The sequence below is a fragment of the Mobula birostris genome, chromosome 10 (genome assembly GCF_030028105.1).
Source record: "Mobula birostris isolate sMobBir1 chromosome 10, sMobBir1.hap1, whole genome shotgun sequence".
Classification (NCBI taxonomy): domain Eukaryota; kingdom Metazoa; phylum Chordata; class Chondrichthyes; order Myliobatiformes; family Myliobatidae; genus Mobula; species Mobula birostris.
The window spans coordinates 111317938-111340003 of record NC_092379.1 but is presented as its reverse complement, the minus strand read 5'-3'; the positions used below and the strand labels follow the sequence as shown (position 1 = coordinate 111340003).

Sequence of the window (22066 nt, the reverse complement as noted above, 5' to 3'; positions counted from 1 at the left end):
AACTTGGACTTTGATAAGTGTTGGCGCCTTTTTTTTTCATTACTTTCCTCTCTGTATCAAATGTATATTAATGTCATAGAATTAGTAATATCTATAAAGTGTATTTGTTAAAATTTACTGGGTGTGCTGGCTGATGATTGATGTTTGTGATTGATTCGGGCGGCAACTGACCCTGTGGGGAGTGTTGAGGTGGGTGCTGGGCTGGATTTCCCCTAGACATACACGAGCCAATATAACTGAACGTTACATAAACTTCACTAGTGTATCTGCCTCCACCACTGACTCAGCCAGTGCATTCCACGCACCAACCACTCTCTGAGTTAAAAACCTTCCTCTAATATCCCCCTTGAACTTCCCACCCCTTACCTTAAAGCCAGGTCCTCTTGTATTGAGCAGTGGTGCCCTGGGGAAGGGGCGGTGGCTATCCACTCTATCTATTCCTCTTATTATCTTGTACACCTCTATCATGTCTCCTCTCATCCTCCTTATCTCCAAAGAGTAAAGCCCTAGCTCCCTTAATCTCTGGTCATAATGCATACTTTCTAAACCAGGCAGCATCCTGGTAAATCTCCTCTGTACCCTTTCCAATGCTTCCACATCCTTCCTATAGTGAGGTGACCAGAACTGGACACAATACTCCAAGTGTGGCCTAACCAGAGTTTTATAGAGCTGCATCATTACCTTGCGACTCTTAAACTCTATCCCTCGACTTATGAAAGCTAACACCCATAAGCTTTCTTAATTACCCTATCCACCTGTGAGGCAACTTTCAGATATCTGTGGACATGTACCCCGAGATCCCTCTGCTCCTCCACACTACCAAGTATCCTGCCATTTACTTTGTACTCTGCCTTGGAGTTTGTCCTTCCAAAGTGTACCACCTCACACTTCTCCGGGTTGAACTCCATCTGCCACTTCTCAGCCCACTTCTGCATCCTATCAATGTCTCTCTGCAATCTTTGAAAATCCTCTACATTATCTACAACACCACCAACCTTTGTGTCGTCTGCAAACTTGCCAACCCACCCTTCTACCCCCACATCCAGGTCGTTAAGAAAAATCACGAAAAGTAGAGGTCCCAGAACAGATCCTTGTGGGACACCACTAGTCACAATCCTCCAATCTGAATGTACTCCCTCCACCACCACCCTCTGCCTTCTGCAGGCAAGCCAATTCTGAATCCACCTGGCCAAACTTCCCTGGATCCCATGCCTTCTAACTTTCTGAATAAGCCTACCATGTGGAACCTTGTCAAATGCCTTACTAAAATCCATATAGATCACATCCACTGCACTACCCTCATCTATATGCCTGGTCACCTCCTCAAAGAACTCTATCAGGCTTGTTAGACATTTTGTTCCATTCCTCCAGACAGAACTAGTGTATCTGAGTCAGGTTTGTAGGCCTCCTTGCTCGCACACACTTTTTCAGTTCTGCCCACAAATTTTCTATCAGTTTGAGGTCAGAAAATGATGTCAAGTCTGATTCATCCTTGGGAACAATTTCCAAACACCTGAAGGTACCATGTTCATCTGTACAAACAATAGTACGCAAGTATAAACACCATGGGACCACGCAGCCTTCATACCGCTCAGGAAGGAGACGCATTCTGTCTCCTACAGGCGAACGTACTTTGGCGCGAAAAGTGCAAATCAATCCCAGAACAACAGCAAAGGACCTTGTGAAGGTGCTGGAGGAAACAGGTAGACAAGTATCTATATCCACAGTAAAACGAGTCCTATATCGACATAACCTGAAAGGCTGCTCAGCAAGGAAGAAGCCACTGCTCCAAAACCCCCATTAAAAAAGCCAGACTATAGTTTGCAAGTGCACATGGCAACAAAGATCTTACTTTTTGGAGAAATGTTCTCTGGTCTGATGAAACAGAAATTGAACTGGTTGGCCATAATAACCATCGTTATGTTTGGAGGAAAAAGGGTGAGGCTTGCAAGCCAAAGAACACCATCCCAACCGTGAAGCATGGGGGTGGCAGCATCATGTTGTGGGGGTGCTTTGCTGCAGGAGCGAATGGTGCACTTCACAAAATAGGTGGCATCATGAGGAAGGAAAATTATGTGGATATATTGAAGCAACATCTCAAGACATCAGCCAGGAAGTTAAAGCTCAGTCGCAAATGGGTCTTCCAAATTGACAATGACCCCAAGCATACCTCCAAATTTGTGGCAAAATTGCTTAAGGACAACAAAGTCAAGGTATTGGAGTGGTCATCACAAAGCCCTGACCTCAATCCGATAGAAAATTTGTGGGCAGAACTGAAAAAGTGTCTGCGAGCAAGGAGGCCTACAAACCTGACTCAGTTACACCAGTTCTGTCTGGAGGAATGGAACAAAATTCCAGCAACTTACTGTGAAAAGCTTGTGGAAGGCTACCCAAAACGTTTGAACCCAAGTTACACAATTTAAAGGCAATGTTACCAAATACTAACAAGGTGTATGTAAACTTCTGACCCACTGGGAAAGTGATGAATGAAATAAAAGCTGAAATAAATCATTCTCTCCGAGTACATTCAGCCAGAGACTCATTCCACCGAGATGCAGCACAGAGCGTTATAGGAAGTCATTCCTGCCTGTGGCCATCAAACTTTACAACTCCTCCCTTGGAGGGTCAGACATCCTGAGCCATTAGGCTGGTCCTGGACTTATTTCATAATTTACTGGCATAATTTACATTTTACATATTACTATTTAACTATTTATGGTTCTATTACTATTTATTATTTATGGTGCAACTGTAATGAAAACCAGTTTCCCCCTGGGATCAATAAAGTATGACTATGACTATGACTCTGAGGTTTCACATTCTTAAAATAGTGATCCTAACTGACCTAAGACAGGAATGTTTTCTAGGATTAAATGTCAGGAATTGTGAAAAACTTAGTTTAAATGTATTTGGCTAAGGTGTATGTAAACTTCTGACTTTAACTGTAACAGAGCTGTAGAAAATTAGAGTATCTTCAATGTCAGGGTCTCCATGTAATATACAATCCAAATATATATATATATATATATATCATGACTATACTTTCAACCAAACTGTAAACTTAAATGTTCTATTCATTTACTTGCAGCATCTAAGAACTGGCCGTCTGAAGTTTTTCAAAATCACATCTCTTGTACAGCTACTCTTGTTACTGACATTAATTGATAATTTGGCAGTCTTCGAGCTTAATTGGATGTGCCAAATATAGTACCAAGATTTTTAGTTGAAAAGATTGCACTTAAATTTTGTGTTTACAAAAGTATATCAGAAATTTTTGGAAATCTCCCCAAAAAAAACTCAATTTACACTTACAGGGACCAATAGCTTTTTATTTGTACAGAATTATGGTAAGAAGTTGGTAGTTAACTCATCATTTCCAAGGGGGCCATTTGTAATATCAGTGGTTATTCAAGTTTGGTATCATGAGAGATAGAAAGCTTCTTCTCATTAAGACCAAACTTGTGCAAACTAAGAAGATATTGGATGGGACAGAATAACTGGTTAATAAGCAGAGGCACTTTAACTGGCACTAGAATCCCTGGATGGTGGAAGAGTCTTTGGCATTTCCTGAGCACTGTGCCTAGTTATAACTGCATTACCTGCTGAAAAATAGACCTGATTTAATGAAAACAGTAATCCATTCATTTTAACAGGCTACCTTTAACATTGCAATAATATTCTTCACATCACCAATCACATCTCTAGATGAATGTGCAATTATTAAGAACGCAGGCCAATAATGGAAGTATCAGAATGAATGGTAACACCTTGCTCATGTAGAATTGAAAAATATCACCAATTTCACTGAATGCATTGTATAGCAGCTGACATTTCAACAGCTAATTTTGCACGCTGTTCTCTGATGACTCTCTATTAACCATGTCTGAAGTGAATCAGAATTTGAAATAGCGAGTGAGAGGGTGACATCATTGCAGAGCAAAAGCCATTTGAAAAGAGCAAGTCTTGTCAGGAGTGAGTTATATTTCAGTCTCCGTTCCCGACACTCGGGCTTCCAGATAATCTGTGCCGTTGTTTAAATTGTCCAAGCTCTGGGTAGTGCCTCACTCTAGGACCCAGACCCCAGTGTCATGATATGTTTGGGCCGCCCAGCCTGAAGCCATTCTTGATCACACCAAATCATCTCGGTGCTTGGAGCAATCCAACCTCGCACTTGGGTTGGGTGGACAGGCATCGAAACGCTTCCGCACTGACTCCTCTCCAAGTCACTCATTCCATCTCCAGCAGTGATCAAAACTCTGTCTGCGACCCCAGTTCAAATACGTTGTGCCTCGCAATGCCCAAGCATGGGTCATCACCCAAACCAGCCTCGCTTCCACCTGCCTTCTCACTGTGCACAGTGATATCCCTTGCGCTTACGCTGCATCTGCCTACAGAGGCCACTGGATGAAAATGACAAGAACAGTGGGATTCATGCTGGCTCGGACATCACCTGGATTAACAAGATACGCACCATTGGTTGGGGAGAAATTGGCTACCGAAACAAACCCTAATGGACAAGACTGGACAACATTGAATTAATCATGCAGGGGTGGCCAACCTTTCAAATTCCACGCGTCAATTTTTTCACACACGAGTTCAGATGCGATTTTTTCACACACGAGTTCTATATTAACATATTTTTACAAGAATTGAATGGGGGTACAAGAGTTGTATGGCGCATCTGAACTTGTGAGTGAAAAAATTGACGCATGGAATGTAAAAGGTTGGCCACTCCTGTTTAGCAACAACCCACATGAAAGAAGATACATCAAGCACATGTGGGGACTCTGGTAATAATGAAGACCACCACCCACATTCATGGGAAAACAACTGGTTACCCAGCAATCAAACATTGTCAACATAGGATTACTATCACATCTTAAACTGGAACATACAATCACGATGCACCACAGCAACATCACCGCAGAACCAAGCCAATTAGGAAATACGAGTTCAAACCTCACCTCCACAACTCACAGATGGCTTAAAGGTAGTAGCATTACCTTGAACACAGGAAATAGAAATTCAAACCTCTCCTCAGGGCATATCATGCTGGCTGCTGCAATCAGAGAGGTCATAGCTCAATTAGCGACTGTCAATCAACAGACTCCCCAGACTCAGTGATAAAATTCCATCAGACAGCATGCTAGAAGCAGCCAATGAAGCACTACTCACAATTGCAACCTCCACCATAACTGAGACCAATAACCTGAAGTATGCATCGGCAGCTGCAGTCTTAAGAAATGCTTGGCAACAAAATTAAATACATAGAACCCCCCTGCCCCAGAGATGATGATTGAAAGCCAAGATGAAAACCACAAGGATGGAGGTCGGCAGACTAACTGAGCTGCAGAAAGGTGGGAAAACCAGACTCGTCTCGGCTACTAAGGAAGTACAGAGGTATGTCCATAGCTGAAGCCCTGGAAGCTGCCAAGCAGCAGTTAGCAGTTCTGACTAGTAGACTACAGAGATACACTAAAGACACAGAGGCCAAGCAAATAAATGCACTCTTCTCCAAACAAATAGGAAAAGTATTTGCACAGTTCCAGAGCAACTGTATGCCAGTACCTGAACCAACCAAAACAGCAACTGAGTACTGGAAGAGTACATGGGAGAAAGAAGCATCCCATAATACCAATGCCCAATGGCTGAAAGACCTACAGGCAAGCCTCTACAACCTCCCAGAGGAAGAACTAGTTATCATCACGGTGGCAGACGTCCAGCAAGTATGAAGAACTGGACATCACCAGGGCCTGACATGATCCACACCTACTGGCTGAAGAATCTAACAGCATTACATACATGCCGGCAGCTCAAATGAGCCAAGTGCTTGAAGCAGGCTCCCATCCTGACTGACTAACTCAAGGAAGGACAGTACTCATAATGAAGGATCCTCACAAAGGAGCAACACCATACCATCCTATAACCTGCCTGTCAATAACATAAAAGCTTATTTCAGGCATCATAGCCACCAAGCTGAAGGAATGTGTGTAAATTCCTGAGCCCTGCTCAGAGAGGGATTGGTAATTAACCAAAGGCTCCAAGCACCAACTACTAGTAGACAAAACAGTTATGTGAGACTTCAAGACCAGACAAACCAACCTAAGCTCAGCCTGGATCGTCTACCAGAAAGCATACGACTCCATGCCCCACACATGAATCCTAGAATGCTTGTCTTTGTACAAGGTCAACAAGACACTAAGGACCTTCATCAAGAACTCAATCAGCCATTGGAGGACAATGCTAGAAGTTAACTCAAAGCCAATAGCAAATTGACCATCAGATGTGGAACATACCAGGGTGATGCACTATCCCCACTGCTGTACTGCATAGGCTTGAACCCCCCTCAGCCAAATCATCTCAAGAGTGGATATGGGTACAAGTTCAAGAGTAGAGTGACCATCAGCTGCCTCCTGTACATGGATAACATCAAGCTGTATGCCAGAAATGACAGAGACATTGACTCACTACTCCACCTGACAAGAGTGTACAGCAGAGACATCAGAATGTCATTTGGACTCGAAAAATGCAGCTGGATGGTAGTGAAAAGAGACAAACTGATGAAGACAGAAGGAGTTGAGTTACCTGAAAGCCACATACCAGATGTACAGGACAGCTACAAATACCTGGGGATCCTGCAGGTATGTGGAAGCCACGATGAGGACACAAGGAAGGCCTCCACATCCAAGTATCTCCAAAGAGTGAGCCTTGTCCTAAAAAGCCAGCTGAATAGGAAAAAACAAGATCAGAGCCATCAACACATTCCGCTTACCAGTCATTCATCAGATACCCAGCCACAATAGTGAGCTGGCCAAGGCACGAACTGAAAGCCACTGACATAAAGACCCAAAAACTACTAACAATACATGGAAGATTCCATCCAAAGTACAACCTTGAGCAACTGTACACCCACCAGAATAAAGGAGGATGGGGACTTGGAAGAGTCAAGGCCACAGTCCTGGAAGAAATGTGAAATTTCCATGAGTATGTCAGGAAGATGGCCTGAGGATGACAGCAGGTAGGGGATATGGAAATGGAAACGGGTGAAGCAGAACACAAGTGCAATAGAAGCAGGAGTCCGATATAGCCAGCCATTTCTGGTTTGTTTTATTATGATTAATATCACCCAATAGTCGCCGTTTATGAACCTGTGAATTTCATCCATTTTCTGCCTTTATTTTAACTCGACCTCATATGAAAAAAGCATGCTGCATTTTTTTTTTACTCAAACGTCTCACTGCACTTTGTTTTTTAAACTTGAACATCTCGTTGTTCTCAAACATATAGTGTCATCTTTGTATTAAAACTTACTCATCACCACTGTTTTGTTTTGTAATTCCAAAACAGAAAACTAATTGCAAAGAAACATGGAGCCAAAGATGATGTCTTAGCTTCGTTTTACTTTAGTGAGGCACACACTTATGATGTGTTGCTGTAATGACATATGTCATCCATGTACTTTGACATAAAATCTGTAATGAATTATATAAACAAAAAGAATGTTTTATCAAACAATATATTTACAATATTACTCAATTATTACTGAAATATTAAATACACAGCAAGGACCACTTAAGAATAAAGGGAGGAACATTTGACAAAATGCAGAAGATGTGGGTGAGGTCCTTAATGAGCATTTTACATCAATATTTACCAAGGAAAAGGATATGGAGGATAGGGAGATCTGTGATAAGCGTATTAATATGCTCGGGCATTTCAAAGTAAAGGAGGAGGTTTTGTTGGGTCTCAAAGAGCATTAAGATGAGTAAGTCTCTATGAGCTGATGGAATATACCACAGATTACTGAGAGAAGCAAGAGATTGCTGGGGTCTTAACCAATATCTTGGTGTCCCTTTTAGCCATAGGCCTGGTCCTGGAGGAAATTATTGGATCGAAAGGAGAATTATTCAGGATAGGACTTACGAGCATTTGGAAAACCATGGCCTAATTAGGGAGAGCTAGCATGGCTTTGCACAGGGCAAGTCATGTCGTACTAACTTAGTTGAGTTTTTTGACAAGATGACAAGAGTGAGTGATGAATGTAGAGCTTGTGGTGAATGTGGTGTTGTCTTGATGGATTTTAGTCCAGAAGATTCAAATGCATAGGGACCATGGTGAATTGACTAAATTGGCTATTTGGATTCAGAACTAGCTTGGCCATAGAAGACAGAAGATGATGGCCAAAGGGACTTATTCAAGCTGGAGAACTGTGATTAGTAGTGTTCTGCGGGGATCTGGGATCTCTGCTGTTTGTGATGTAAATATAAATGACCTGAATGAAGATGCAGATGGGTGAGCAAATTAGTTTGCTGATGATATGAAGATTGACGGTGTTGTGGACAGTGTAGAAGACTGGCAAAGAATATCATAAGACATAGAAGCAGAATTAGGCCATTTGGCCTATTAAGTCTGCTCCACCATTCCATCATAACTGATTTCTTATCCGTCTCAACCTCATTCTCCTGCCTTCTCTTCGTAACCTTTGACTGCTTAACTAATCAAGAACCAATCAATTGCCACTTTAAATATACTCTGACTTAACCTCCACAGGTTCGCCACCCACTGGTAAAGAGATTCCTCTTAATCTCTGTTCTTTATCGGTGTCCTTGTATTTTGAGATTGTGTCTCTGATCCTAGACTCACCTGCTGTAGAAAATATCCTCTCCACATCCAGTCTGTCTAAGCTTTCAATATTCAATGTTTCAAAGAAATGCTCCTAATTCTTCTAAACTCCAGCGAGTACAAGCCTAGAGCCAAAGAATGCCTGTCATACATTTTAACACTATCATTCCCAGAATCATTCTCGTGAATCTGCTCTGGATCTTCTCCAATGCCAGCACATCTTTTCTTAGATAAGACGCTTAAAACTGTTCACAATACTCCAAATGTGGTCTGACCAATGCCTTAAAAAGCCTCAGCATTACATCCTTTTTCTTATACTCTAGCCCTCTCAAAATAAATGCAAACATTCCATTTGCCTTCCTCACCACCAACTCAACCTGCAAGTTAACCTTTTAGGAAATCCTGAACAAGGACTCCAAGTCCCTTTGCACCTCTGATTTTTTAAATTTTCTCCCCATTTAGAAAATAGTCTGTCTTTATTTCTTCTACCGAAGTGCATGACTAAACACTTCCTCACACTGTATTCCATCTGCTACTTCTTTGCCCATTCTCCCAATCTGTCTGAATCCATCTGGAGATTCTCTGCTTCGCCAACACTACCTGCCTCTCCACCCATCTTTGTATCATCCACAAACTTAGCCACAAAGCTACCAAATCTGTCATCCAAACCATGTCATATCATGTGAAAAGAAGCAATCCCAATACTGACTCCTGTGGAACACTACTGGTCACCAGCAGCTAACCAGAATAGGCCTCTTTTTATTCCCAATCTTTGCCTCCTGCCAGTCAGTCAATCTTTTATTTATGCTAGTATCTTTCCTGTAATACCATGCATGGGCTCTTATTTTGTTAAGCAGCCTCATGTGGCACCAGGGCAAAGGCATTCTGAAATTCTAATTAAACGACATCCAGTGACTCTATCTATTCTGCCTCCTAAAGAATTCCAGCAGATTTGTCAGGCAAGATTCCCTCTTAAGGAAACCATGCTGACTTTGGCCCATTCTATCATGTGCGTCCAAGTACTCATTCTTCATAATGGACTCCAACATCTTCCCAACCTCTGAAAGCAGGGTAGCTGGCCTATAAATTTCCTTTCTGCTGCCTTCCTCCCTTCTTAAAGAATAGAGTGGTATTTGCAATTTTCCAATCCTCTGGAACCATTCCAGAATTTAGTGATTTTTGAAAGATTATTACTAATAACCCCACAATCTCTTCAGATACCTTTCAGAACCCTGACATGTAGTCCATCGGGCCCAGGTGACTTATCTACCTTAAGACTTTTCAGCTTCCCAAGCACCTTCTCCTTAGTAATAGCAACTGCTTTTACTTCTGCTCCCTGACACTCTTGAAATTCTAGCATAGTGCTAATGTCTTCCACAGTGAAGACTGATGCAAACTACCTAAGTTCATCTGTTACTTCTTTGTTCTCCATTGCTATGCTCAAATATTCACTCTTGCCTCTCTTTACTCTTCATATTTCTGGAACATCTTGTGCTATCCTCTTTTATATTATTGGATGATTTACCTTCGTGTTTCATCTCTCCTTTCCTTATGGCTTTTTTAGTTGCCTTCTGTTGGTTTGTAAAAGCTTCCCAATCCTCTCACCTCCCGCCAATGTTTGCTATATTATATGCCTATATTTATTATACGTGGTTTTTGACATCCTTTGTCAGCCATGCTTGCCTCATCCTTCTTTTAGAATACTTCTCAAACATGAAATGTATCTGACTTGTGCCTTCACTTTTGCCCCCGAAACTCCAGCCACTGAAGTTCTGCTATCATTCCTGATGGTGTCCCCTTCCAATCAACTTTGGCCAGCTACTCACTCACACTTCTGTAATTCTCTTTACTCCACCATAATACTGCTACATCTGACTTTATCTTCTCCCTGCAGGATAAATTCTATCATATTATAATCACTGCTTCCTATCGGTTCCTTTACCCTATGCTCCCTAATTGAACCTGGTTCATTACACAACATCAAATCCAGAATTGCCTTTCCCCTAGTGAGCTAAACCACAAGCAGCTCTAACAAGCAATCTCATAGGGATTCTACAACTTGGGATCCAGCACCAACCTGGTTTTTCCAATGCACTTGCATATTGAAATCCCCCATGACTATCATAACATTGCCCTTATTACATGACTTATTTATCTCCCTTTGTAATTTATATTCCATATCCTGGCAACTATTTGGAGGCCTGTATATAATTCCCATCATGGTCTTCTTACCTTTGCAGTTTCTTAACTCTATCCACAAGGATTCTACATCTTCTGATCCCATGTCAACTCTTCCTAATTATTCGATTTCATATTTAACCATCAGAGTCATCCCAACCCCTCTGTCTACCAGATATCATACAGTTGCAGCTATGGGCAGGTCAAATGTAAAGAGGCAGCAATTTAAGGCAAGACCCTTAACAGCGCTGAAAAGTAGACGGATTTTGAAGTCCAAGTTCATAGCTCCCTGAAAGTAGCTGCACAGGTTGATAGAGTGATTAAGAAGGCATTTGGCATGTTTGCCTTTATTAGTTGAGGCACTGAAGTTAGGTTGCAGCTTTATAAAATCTAGTTAGGCCTCATCTGGAGTACTGCATACAGGTCTGGTTGCCCCATTATAGTACGGATGTCAGGGCTCTGGAGAAGGTACAGAAAAGGTTTACCAGAATGCTGCCTGGATTAGAGAGCATGTCTTATGAGGATGGGTTGTGCAAGCTAGGGAATTTCTCTATGGAGCAAAACAGAATGAGAGATAACTGATAGAGGTGTTCAAGGTGACACAAAAATTCAACGCTATTCATCCTTCCAACATTCCTTTAGCATGAACGTTGGAACTAAGGCTGATTCTGCATTCAGTATTGACACTCTAACCCACTTGCTCCTTATAATCAAGTAGGCTTACATAGATCTAAGACAAAATGAAATAATTATGAAGATTTTACAGACTGCTTAAGACTGATCCATTGGCATCAACAGAGATTTCAACACTGGAGCAACTGGTGTACAGTGGAAGTTGTGAAACCAAGAGCTCCAATTCCTTACAATTTCACAGTAGTTATCCAAGAATGGATAAGGTGAGATCAAAATGGAATTGTTGGGAAAGCAAACTTCATAAAGAGAACCCATCAATTTTTTCAAACAGAGAAATATTAGTACAAAAATATGATCTTCCCAAATGCATTGTGCATTTAGAGAATATACAGTATACACTGAAAGAATATTCCAGTTCAGATATACGTTGCTTTCCCTCCAATAGACAGCATTGTTATTTTACATGTAAAACTGCACGATAAGAGGGAAATATCCAAGAAACAAATTTATTTTTTTTTAAAAATGATGCAGGTTTTGGAAAACCAACCCAGAGATCCAAACAAATAGCGTGCTGAGTATCCCAAATTGCTTCAATTTCCAGTCATGTACAAACACAGGCTCTATGATTTTATCTTAAGCAACCAATATCTTAAAATGCATGCCAGTAGATTACTGTATGGACAACTGCAGGACAGACTTAAAATACTGGAATGACACAGACATTTAAAAACAAAAATAAGCATTCACTGTTTAGCACAAAAAAATCCTGTTTCCAAATGTATTTAAAATTCTTTGAGATTATTGAAACTGCATCCTATTTTTTCCAATTAATATACAAGGCAGAAAAGCAACAAAAAAGAAACAATAGTGTTTAACCAAGATGCAGTCTTCATTTGAATAATGATTTAATTCTTCATTTTTTTCCAATCTTTTCGTCCAGAAGTTTCTGGAGTTGGCTCTGCCTTTCTCTTCTGTGCCTAATAATAGAAAAAGGTTATATTTATTAAAAGAATAACAATATAAATATTGAAATAAAATCATGACATTTTGCATGGAAACAAACAGATTAAAGTGTTGATTGTAGATCTTTTTCTGATGAAAGGTTTCTGCTCATCAGCCTGCCTTCCTCCATTAGTACTGAAAGAATTTCAGAGTATTTATGTTGTTTCTCTCACCAAATTAAACTGTACATTACAACATTCAAATCTTAACCTTTCTGTACAGTTTAAATGGACAACATGAGTGTGGCATCAGTGCTTGTCTAAAAGACAACCACCATTCCAAATTTACCATTTCCATACAAGCATTGGATTAACTATACCTAGAAAATCAATCCCACTCCTTTTTGTTGTGATAAATGTACGTTTTGACCATGATACACAATCAGCATAATCCTACCACCAAAAAAAAAATCACTAGCTCTGTCCTTAAAACAGTATTTATGGTAATTTCCTCCTGTTTTGGTGCAGAATACATCATTCCTAATGGCAGTTGTCCACAGAGAACACAATTAGTAACACAGTAACTAGCTATACTACATTTCCTACAACTTCATATACTCACCTATTTCCATACTATATGTGGCAACAAGCTATTATGAGTTATACCTTCAGTGACCAGAAGTGTGTTCTCTTCAGAGAAAAGGTACCACATTTAAGTTCACAGAACAGATTTGATACGTAACCATATCTGCAATCAGTGAAGCTGGGTGAATGAACAATCTAAGTATCTATATCCCATTTGAGGCATTTTCTGTGGTTAAGGATTCAGTGCAATGTTTGTTCCTTGTTTTGAACAAAGGTACAAAAAAGAGAAATCTCTAGCCCAACTCATCTATGCCAAGCGATTTGCCTACCTGAGCTAGTCTCATTTACCTGTCTATGGTTCATATCCCTCAAATCACTTCTCATCCATGTCTTTTACATGTAATTGTACCTAGCTCTACCACTTCCTCTGGCAGCTCAATCCTATGCCCACTGCTCTCTTGTTACTGCAAACATAAAAAAAAGTGAAAAATACAGGCCATAGGTTGTACACTTTTGTACTAATTTCAGTTGTTAATGAGGAAAGAAGCATCATGCAGCTTGATGACATTATTGTGCACAAATGGCACCACAGACAATGAACCTATTCTGGTCGGAAGAGCCCAATAGAATTACTTGATGGGCAGGATTTCAAGAGGAAGCAGAATAATTGAGTTAAAACGTAAACAAATCAATATGCTAAAAAAAAAGCAACTGCAATTGTGCTCAAGTTTCCAACAGTAATCATTAAAAAGGAATTCAGACCATTTTCACTGATCTCTATCGAGTGACTAGTTTTGGGAGTAGCAACTAATCTTGGCATAAACTAGAACTGAAATTGCTGAGTATTCTCAGTTAGAGTGAAAGATCGCCAGTCTGAAATATTCCCCAATGGAGTGGCTCACCTCCTCCACATTTCCAGAATTATCTACCCTTATGTCAGATTTTCAGCATCAATAGTTTTTTGTTCTTGTACGATTGATCTTGGACCTCAGGTCAAAGAAGATAAGATGAAAAAAATATATTTTCCACAGTTCTTTTGTCAGACTGTTATCCAAGAAAGAACAATGGGAGGAGTGAATGCTTAAATAGAACCAAATACATATGATTCCGCAGATTGTTCTAATCAACTGGATTGATTACCTACCTCCATAATCTCTCAGTGACTGCATGGACTTTCCCTGGGGTAGATTCCTCTGACATCCCAAAGATAGGCTTCTTTATAGGTTAATAGGCCCCTATAAATTACCCCTAATAGTAATGCTGGATGGAGAGTTGAAAAGTAGCTGAGAGAGAATAGATTGCAAGGAATAAGTGGGGAAATGGAATTGTACTGCATTGATTTAACGGGTCAAAATCTCCCATTTATAAAAAAATAATTATCTCTATACACTTACAATCATGGCCCATATGCCATGAATGGTTGTTTTATTGCCATACTGTAAGGCAAACATTAAATAGAGAAAACCAGATCAACAAGGATTAGCAGCTTGAAGAAAATAATGTTAAAAATTGGAGAGAAAATGTAAAAAATTTGTGCAGTACAAATCATTTAAAAATTGGACTTTTCTTATTTATCTCTTTAACCAGAAAGTGAGTACTAACAAGCCAGCTGGGATGTGTTACTGAACCAGATGGTGTGTGGAGGTAGAATTAACACTAAAGAAATTCAATCATTAAAGGTATTACAAATGAACAGCAGGATTCCTCCTTGTCATAACACCTCTGTTGCTGCAGAGGCACACCAGTGTTACTGTATAAGTCAGCAATAAAAAGTGACTCTCCACTGAAAAAGAAAGTTTATATTAACTCATCAAAACTGGATATTTGAAGGTAGCAATTCATATTGGCTTTCTCATACTAAATGGAAATTGGATATTAGTCCCAACCGCACTCTTTGTATCTTCCATCTCAAATTGGTTCTTTGACATCAAACAGTCCTAATGGCCAAAGATATATTTCTATATATGGGCAAAAAAGTGGCAGATAGAATAGTGTTGGGAAATGTATGATAATGCATTTTGGTAAAAGGAACAATAGTGCAGAGAGACTGAGCAGTCCTCGTGCAAGACTCCTAGAAAGGTTAATTTACAGGTTGAGTCTGTGGTAAAGAAGACAAATGCAATGTTGGCATTTATTTCAAGGGGAATAGAATATAAAAGCAAGAAGATAAAACTGAAGCAACTTTGATGTGTGTTGCTTGAATTTCCAGCATCTGCAGAATTCCTGCTGTTTGAAGATAAAACTGAGCCTTTATAAGACATCATTTAGGCCGCACTTGGAGTAATGTCAACAGTTTTGGGCCCCACATCTCAGAAAGGATGTATTGTCATTGGAGAAAGTCCAAGGAGGTTCACAAGGATCATTCTGGGAATGAAGGGGTTAATATTTGAGGCACATTTGGAAGTTTTGGGCCTGTACTCACTGGAATTGAGAAGAATGCTGGGGGGGGGAGATCTCATTGAAGCCTACTGAATGTTGAAAGGACTAAATAAGATGGATGTAGAGAGAATGTTTCCTCTGGTGGGGGTATCCAGAACTAGAGGGCACAGCCTCAAAATTAAGGGGTAAACTTTTAGAACAAAGGTACAGAGGACTTTTTTAGCCAGAGAGTAGTGAATCTGTGAAATGCTCTGCCACAGACTGCAGTGGAGTCCAAGTTCGTGAGTATATTTAAAGTGGAAGTTGATAGTTTCCTGATCGGTCAGGACATCAAAGGATATGGCGAGAAAGCAGGTATATGGAGTTGAGTGAGTTACAGGATCAGCCATGATGGAATGGTGGAGCAGACCTGATGGGCTGAATGGCCTAATTCTGTTCCTATGTCTATGGTCTACCCATTTATTTCTCTGAGGTCTATATTTGAAACGGAAGAGAAATGGAGATTTATGGCGCATAACCCTGAAGTGTGCTTCGTGAATATGTTCTCTCAATCATTTTCCAAGACATTAGTTCAGGTAATCAGAATAAATACTGCATTGAAATAGATGGCACCTGGTTCCTGCCTAGAAATTACTTTTTTCTCTAGATTCCACTCGAGAAAATGTGATTCAAATATTGTAACATTCAATTTTATTCCAAATTATTTATCCAAATTATAATTATCCAAATAATTTTAATCACTCACTTTTTTAAATACAAGATCTATTTTATTCATCAATGTGATTTTCCTGCTTTTATTCAATCAAGTAAATGCAACAACCAAGTGGAAAACCTGATGTCATATTCAAGCCAAGTTTTTTCTGATTAGGATTGCCAATATCATCATTATCATATCTCTGGAACAGGGAAACAACAATTTTTGGTGTGTGTTAATTTATATGAACTTTGTATGAGAGAACTGAATACTTCCGTTTACCAAGTGTGTTCAAAAGTGGCCAAACTAACATCTCCCTGGCATTAGGGAGAGGGAGAATAATAGCCTTACGGTCTTTGTAATCACTGGCAACTGTGATCCCCTTGTAATCAATGCTGAGTCAGCCTGTTTCAGGCAACAGAAATTTTGGATATGCAACAGGAGCTCAATTGATATTGTTAGAAGTAGTTAGAACATAGTAATCAGCACAACCAGTGAGGGAATCCTAAGTGTCAAGCCTATCATCTATTGGAGAAGTTTTTATTATATAAAATGCAACTATTCCACAGCAGAACAAAAAATTAAATTAGTGAAAATGTCTTCAGGTGTTTTGACAAGCATTAGTCTAGAAGTTTTTTTATTTGTCTATATATGATTAAAAGAGCCAACAGCTTACTTTATACAGTGCACAAAAATAATCAATAATAAATTATAAGCACAAAAAGAATGGAAAGAGCAGGATCAAGAAACCAATAGCAAAGGTTTAGTTGTTGATAACCTTGTATGCTACAAGGTCCCATGAACTAACGTGATTGATTCTTAAATACTCCCTGAAAAGGCTGAGCAAGCTATTTAGTTTTATCACACGTGCTACATTGAAACAGAAAATGATTAAAACAGATGGGCCACCAGGCATCAGCTTAGGCATCAGTTCTGAAAGAACACAGTCAACCTCCACAAGACCAAGTATGCAAACTGCAAAGCCAACAGCACCAAATAAGTAATATTCCTCCTAAGACCTCCGATACAGGCTGACTGAGCAACACAGAGACTCTGTGTTGAGCCAAGTCAGGAAATGGCTGAACCTGTGGGATACAGCATCGGGCTAGACAACATTCTCAATGCAATGGTCTTTATCAAACTGTCTTTGCTTCACCAATATCTTTCCTTCTATCAAAAGGTCAGAAGTGAGGAATGTTTGCCATTGATTGTACAATATTCAACTTCATTGCAATTTCTCAGCAAATAAATTAGTCCATACCCTAATTCAGTAGGACCAAGATGATATACAGTGCCATGTAAAATAATTAGTTCCCAATCCTTTGTTCACATAAATAAGTATAACCAGAGATTTTGATCAGTTTAACTGAAATTTTCTGTGGATCACAAGCTCCTTTTTTTCCATAGCAGAACCCAAAAAGCAAGGAAAACTGTGAAACATGAAAACTAAAAAATCAAAAACTGAGATGTGAGCAGTTCAGAAGAATTCATCCCTCTTTGCTCAGTATTTAGTTAAACCACCTCTTGCAGTTACTACAGCTAGATTTGCCCATTTCTCCTTGCAAAATTTCTCAAACTATGCTAAGTTAGTTGGGAAGCGGCAGTGGACAGAGACGCTCTGCCAGGCTAAGGTCAGGACTCTGACTGGGTCACTCAAGGTCATCAATTTTCCTCATTTAAACAACTCCATGGTTGCTCTGGCAGTGTGTTCTGGGTCGTTGTCCTACTGAAGACAAGCTTCCTTCCCAGTTTAAGATTTCTGGCAGATGCTAGCAAGTTTTTACCCCAAATCTCCCTGTATTTAGCAGCATTCATCTTTCCATCAATCCTGACATTCCCAGTCCCTGCTGCTGAAAAGCATTTCCATAGCTTGATGCTCCCTTACAGCGTTACCTTGCTGTTGCGCAGTATTAGATTTACACCACACACACTGCTTCGTGTTGAGGCCAAAAGGTTCTACTTTACTCTCATCCAACCACATCTTTAAAGTAACTTCTAAGTGACGCTTTCAAAGTTTTTGGAAGCAAGGATATGCTTTTTGTTTAGCCAGGGCTTCTTTCTTGCCATTCTTCCACATATATCCTTTTTGTTCAAGGCCTTAAGAGATTTTGGAGCCATGAACTTCATCTCCAATTGCAGCCACTGACTTTTGCAGCTCACGCAGTGACTGTTGGCATCATTGTAGCCTCTCTTCCAAGTGCCATTCTTCTCCAGTGACTAAGTTCAGAAGGGCAGCCTGATCTAGACAGTGCGGCTACGCTTTCATTTTTTTTCCCCACGTTTTCATGATGGACTCTAAAGTATGTTCAGTGACTTTGAGATGATCTTGTTCCTTCCCTAACTTTGTGCTTTTCTATTATCATTTCCCTGACGTGTCTTCAATGCTCTTTCGTCTTCATTTTAGTTTGGTTTGGAGCTAACAGAAAGAGGGAGTATTTATTCTTATGAATTCATTGAAAACAGGTGATCCTCCAATTTTCTACATCAACCGACTGGGTGAATTAATATAAGGTAATATATATTGCACCTGAGGAAAGTTAGTGTAATTATAAAGGGGATGAATACCTTTTCAGCCTCACAATTTTGGTTTTTTAATTTTTAGTAAATTGTTCACAGGTTTTGAAATTTTACCTTTGATTTGATATGATGCACAAATATTTAGTTCAAAATCCTACTTAAATATATTTTAACTTTAGAAAATAGGACAGTAAAGTGTGAAAATAATTGTGGTGGCTGAATACCTTTTCAGGGTACTGTACAGACATGAGCAAGTAATGTTAATGTCGAGTCCTCTACCATCAAGATCCTGGAGTTACTCCATTGTTCTCAAACTGGACCAGAACTATACTATAAATGCAAGAGTAATCAGAGGCTCATCTGCTGAGACCCCAAACGTTTTCCACCATCTACAAGACATAGGTCCAGAGTCTGACAGAAGTGATGCTGGATGCATGCCATCTAGAAGCTCAATTATACCGGTAACAAACTTGATTGGTATCATGATAACCACTCATTTTCTCTACTGTCACACACGGCTGGAGTGTGTAGAATGCACTGCAATCACTTGTCTAGGCTACTCCAACAGCACCTGGCAAATCTCTGTCCTCCAGCACAAAGGACCAGAGCTTTATGCCCATGGGATACCATGACATGCATGTTCCTCTCATCACAAACCATCTTAACATAGAAATATAGTTTCTACCACCACATGTTTGCAATGGCAGATCCTGCAAAAAAAAATAAATGGCTATATCTGATGTTTCATAACTATACCAGAAAATTGTTCATTAATGCATCAGAATAACTTAAATACTCATTTTCAAGATCAGTCATTCTGCAACATTTCTGAATGAGATTAAAACCTAAACATGGAACCATTCAGGAATATGACTATAATAGAAATTATATCAAAATTACAAGGCTAGCTTCAGAGAGGAATCATACAGCCAGAAAAAGGAGGCAGAGGTCAGCTGTGAGTAGGCTGGATTCAAAATCTTGATGTTGAAGTGACCTTTTTAGCAAGCATGAGGTGCCCTATAGTGGCTTCTGCGTGTGAAAGCAGCTTCTAAAATCCCTCATCTAGATTCTCCCAAAAAAACAGAACTTTGAATACCGTTCCTATCTTAGGTCCTCGCCGTTTCTTTTCAGCGCGCTCCTTTTCTTCAAGTTCTGAGTTTTCTTTCTCTATCAGTGATATCAATGTATTGCATCGCCTCTGGAGTTCCTGATTTAAAAATAAAATGCAGAGACAAAAGTTTAGTCAACAATGCCAAAAGGAGGATAGGAAGACCCCAAATGTGCAAAGCCAGTGCCATTCCTACACTTCATATTTAGCTGTAGTAGCCTAAATCCTAGAGCAAATTACTCTCTCAAAGAATAGTACTCCAGTACTTGTCTTTACAAGTCAACTTCTGCTGGCCAGAAGCAGCTGCTTATTGTATATACATGTGAGCAGTGGATTGATTCTGGCACGAAACAGGAACACCATATTTACACACCGGGAGAGAAAGGTTTGCACTCAGATATAGAACATAGAATAGTACAGCACAGTACAGGCCCTTCGGCCCACAACATTGTGCCGACCCTCAAACCCTGCCTCCCATATAAGCCCCCACCTTAGATTCCTCCATATACCTGTCTAGTAGTCTCTTAAACTTCACGAATGTACCTGCCTCCACCACTGACTCAGGCAGTGCATTCCACGCACCAACCACTCTCTGAGTAAAACATCTTCCTCTAATATCCCCCTTGAACTTCCCACCCCTTACCTTAAAGCCATGTCCTCTTGTATTGAGCAGTGGTGCCCTGGGGAAGAGGCGCTGGCTATCCACTTATTCCTCTTATTATCTTGTACACCTCTATCATGTCTCCTCTCATCCTCCTTCTCTCCAAAGAGTAAAGCCCTAGCTCCCTTAATCTCTGATCATAATGCATACTTTCTAAACCAGGCAGCATCCTGGTAAATCTCCGCTGTACCCTTTCCAATGCTTCCACATCCTTCTTATAGTGAGGTGACCAGAACTGGACACAATACTCCAAGTGTGGCCTAACCAGAGTTTTATAGAGCTGCATCATTACATCACGACTCTTAAACTCTATCCCTCGTCTAATGAAAGCTAACACCCCATAAGCTTTCTTAACTACACTATCCACCTGTGAGGCAACTTTCAGGGATCTGTGGACATGTATCCCGAGATCCCTCTGCTCCTCCACACTACCAAGTATCCTGCCATTTACTTTGTACTCCGCCTTGGAGTTTGTCCTTTCAAAGTGTACCACCTCACACTTCTCCGGGTTGAACTCCATCTGCCACTTCTCAGCCCACTCCTGCATCCTATTAATGTCTCTCTGCAATCTTTGACAATCCTCTACACTATCTACATCACCATCAACCTTTGTGTCATCTGCAAACTTGCCAACCCACCCTTCTACCCCTACATCCAGGTCGTTAATAAAAATCACGGAAAGTAGAGGTCCCAGAACAGATTCTTGTGGGACACCACTAGTCACAATCCTCCAATCTGAATGTACTCCCTCCACCACCACCCTCTGCCTTCTGCAGGCAAGCCAATTCTGAATCCACCTGGCCAAACTTCCCTGGATCCCATGCCTTCTAACTTCCTGAATAAGCCTACCATGTGGAATCTTGTCAAATGCCTTACTAAAATCCACATAGATCACATCCACTGCACTACCCTCATCTATATGCCTGGTCACCTCCTCAAAGAACTCTATCAGGCTTGTTAGACACGATCTGCCCTTCACAAAGCCATGCTGACTGTCCCTGATCAGACCATGATTCTCTAAATGCCTATAGATCCTATCTCTAAGAATCTTTTCCAACAACTTTCCCACCACAGACGTAAGGCTCACTGGTCTATAATTACCCGGACTACCCTTACTACCTTTTTTGAACAAGGGAACAACATTCGCCTCCCTCCAATCCTCTGGTACCATTCCCGTGGACAACGAGGACATAAAGATCCTAGCCAAAGGCTCAGCAATCTCTTCTCTCGCCTCGTGGAGCAGCCTGGGGAATATTCCGTCAGGCCCCGGGGACTTAGCTGTCCTAATGTATTTTAACAACTCCAACACCTCCTCTCCCTTAATATCAGCATGCTCCAGAACATCAACCTCACTCATATTGTCCTCACCATCATCAAGTTCCCTCTCATTGGTGATTACCGAAGAGAAGTATTCATTGAGGACCTCGCTCACTTCCACAGCGTCCAGGCACATCTTCCCACCTTTATCTCTAATCGGTCCTACCTTCACTCCTGTCATCCTTTTTTTTCTTCACATAATTGAAGAATGCCTTGGGGTTTTCCTTTACCCTACTTGCCAAGGCCTTCTCATGCCCCCTTCTTGCTCCTCAGCCCCTTCTTAAGCTCCTTTCTTGCTTCACTATATTCCTCAATAGAACCATCTGATCCTTGCTTCCTAAACCTCATGTATGCTGCCTTCTTCCTCCTGACTAGATTTTCCACCTCACTTGTCACCCATGGTTCCTTCACCCTACCATTCTTTATCTTCC

At 40.5% G+C, this 22066-nt stretch overlaps 1 protein-coding gene across 6 annotated transcripts in view; it reads right to left on the bottom strand.

Moving 5' to 3' along the window:
* Nucleotides 1-7113: 7113 nt before the first annotated feature.
* The window catches only part of LOC140204259 (SWI/SNF-related matrix-associated actin-dependent regulator of chromatin subfamily A member 5-like), a 172593-nt gene continuing 157640 nt past the window's right edge, over nt 7114-22066 (bottom strand). For 5 of the 6 annotated variants that reach the window (XM_072270824.1, XM_072270826.1, XM_072270825.1 and 2 more), the window contains 2 exons: nt 19646-19756; nt 7114-12410 (listed from right to left, as the gene is read on the bottom strand). In XM_072270824.1, the coding sequence (XP_072126925.1) occupies nt 12339-12410; nt 19646-19756 (183 nt within the window). In that variant the 3' untranslated portion in view covers nt 7114-12338. The remainder of the gene's footprint in view (nt 12411-19645; nt 19757-22066) is intronic. The other variant, XM_072270828.1, reaches the window with a different exon arrangement.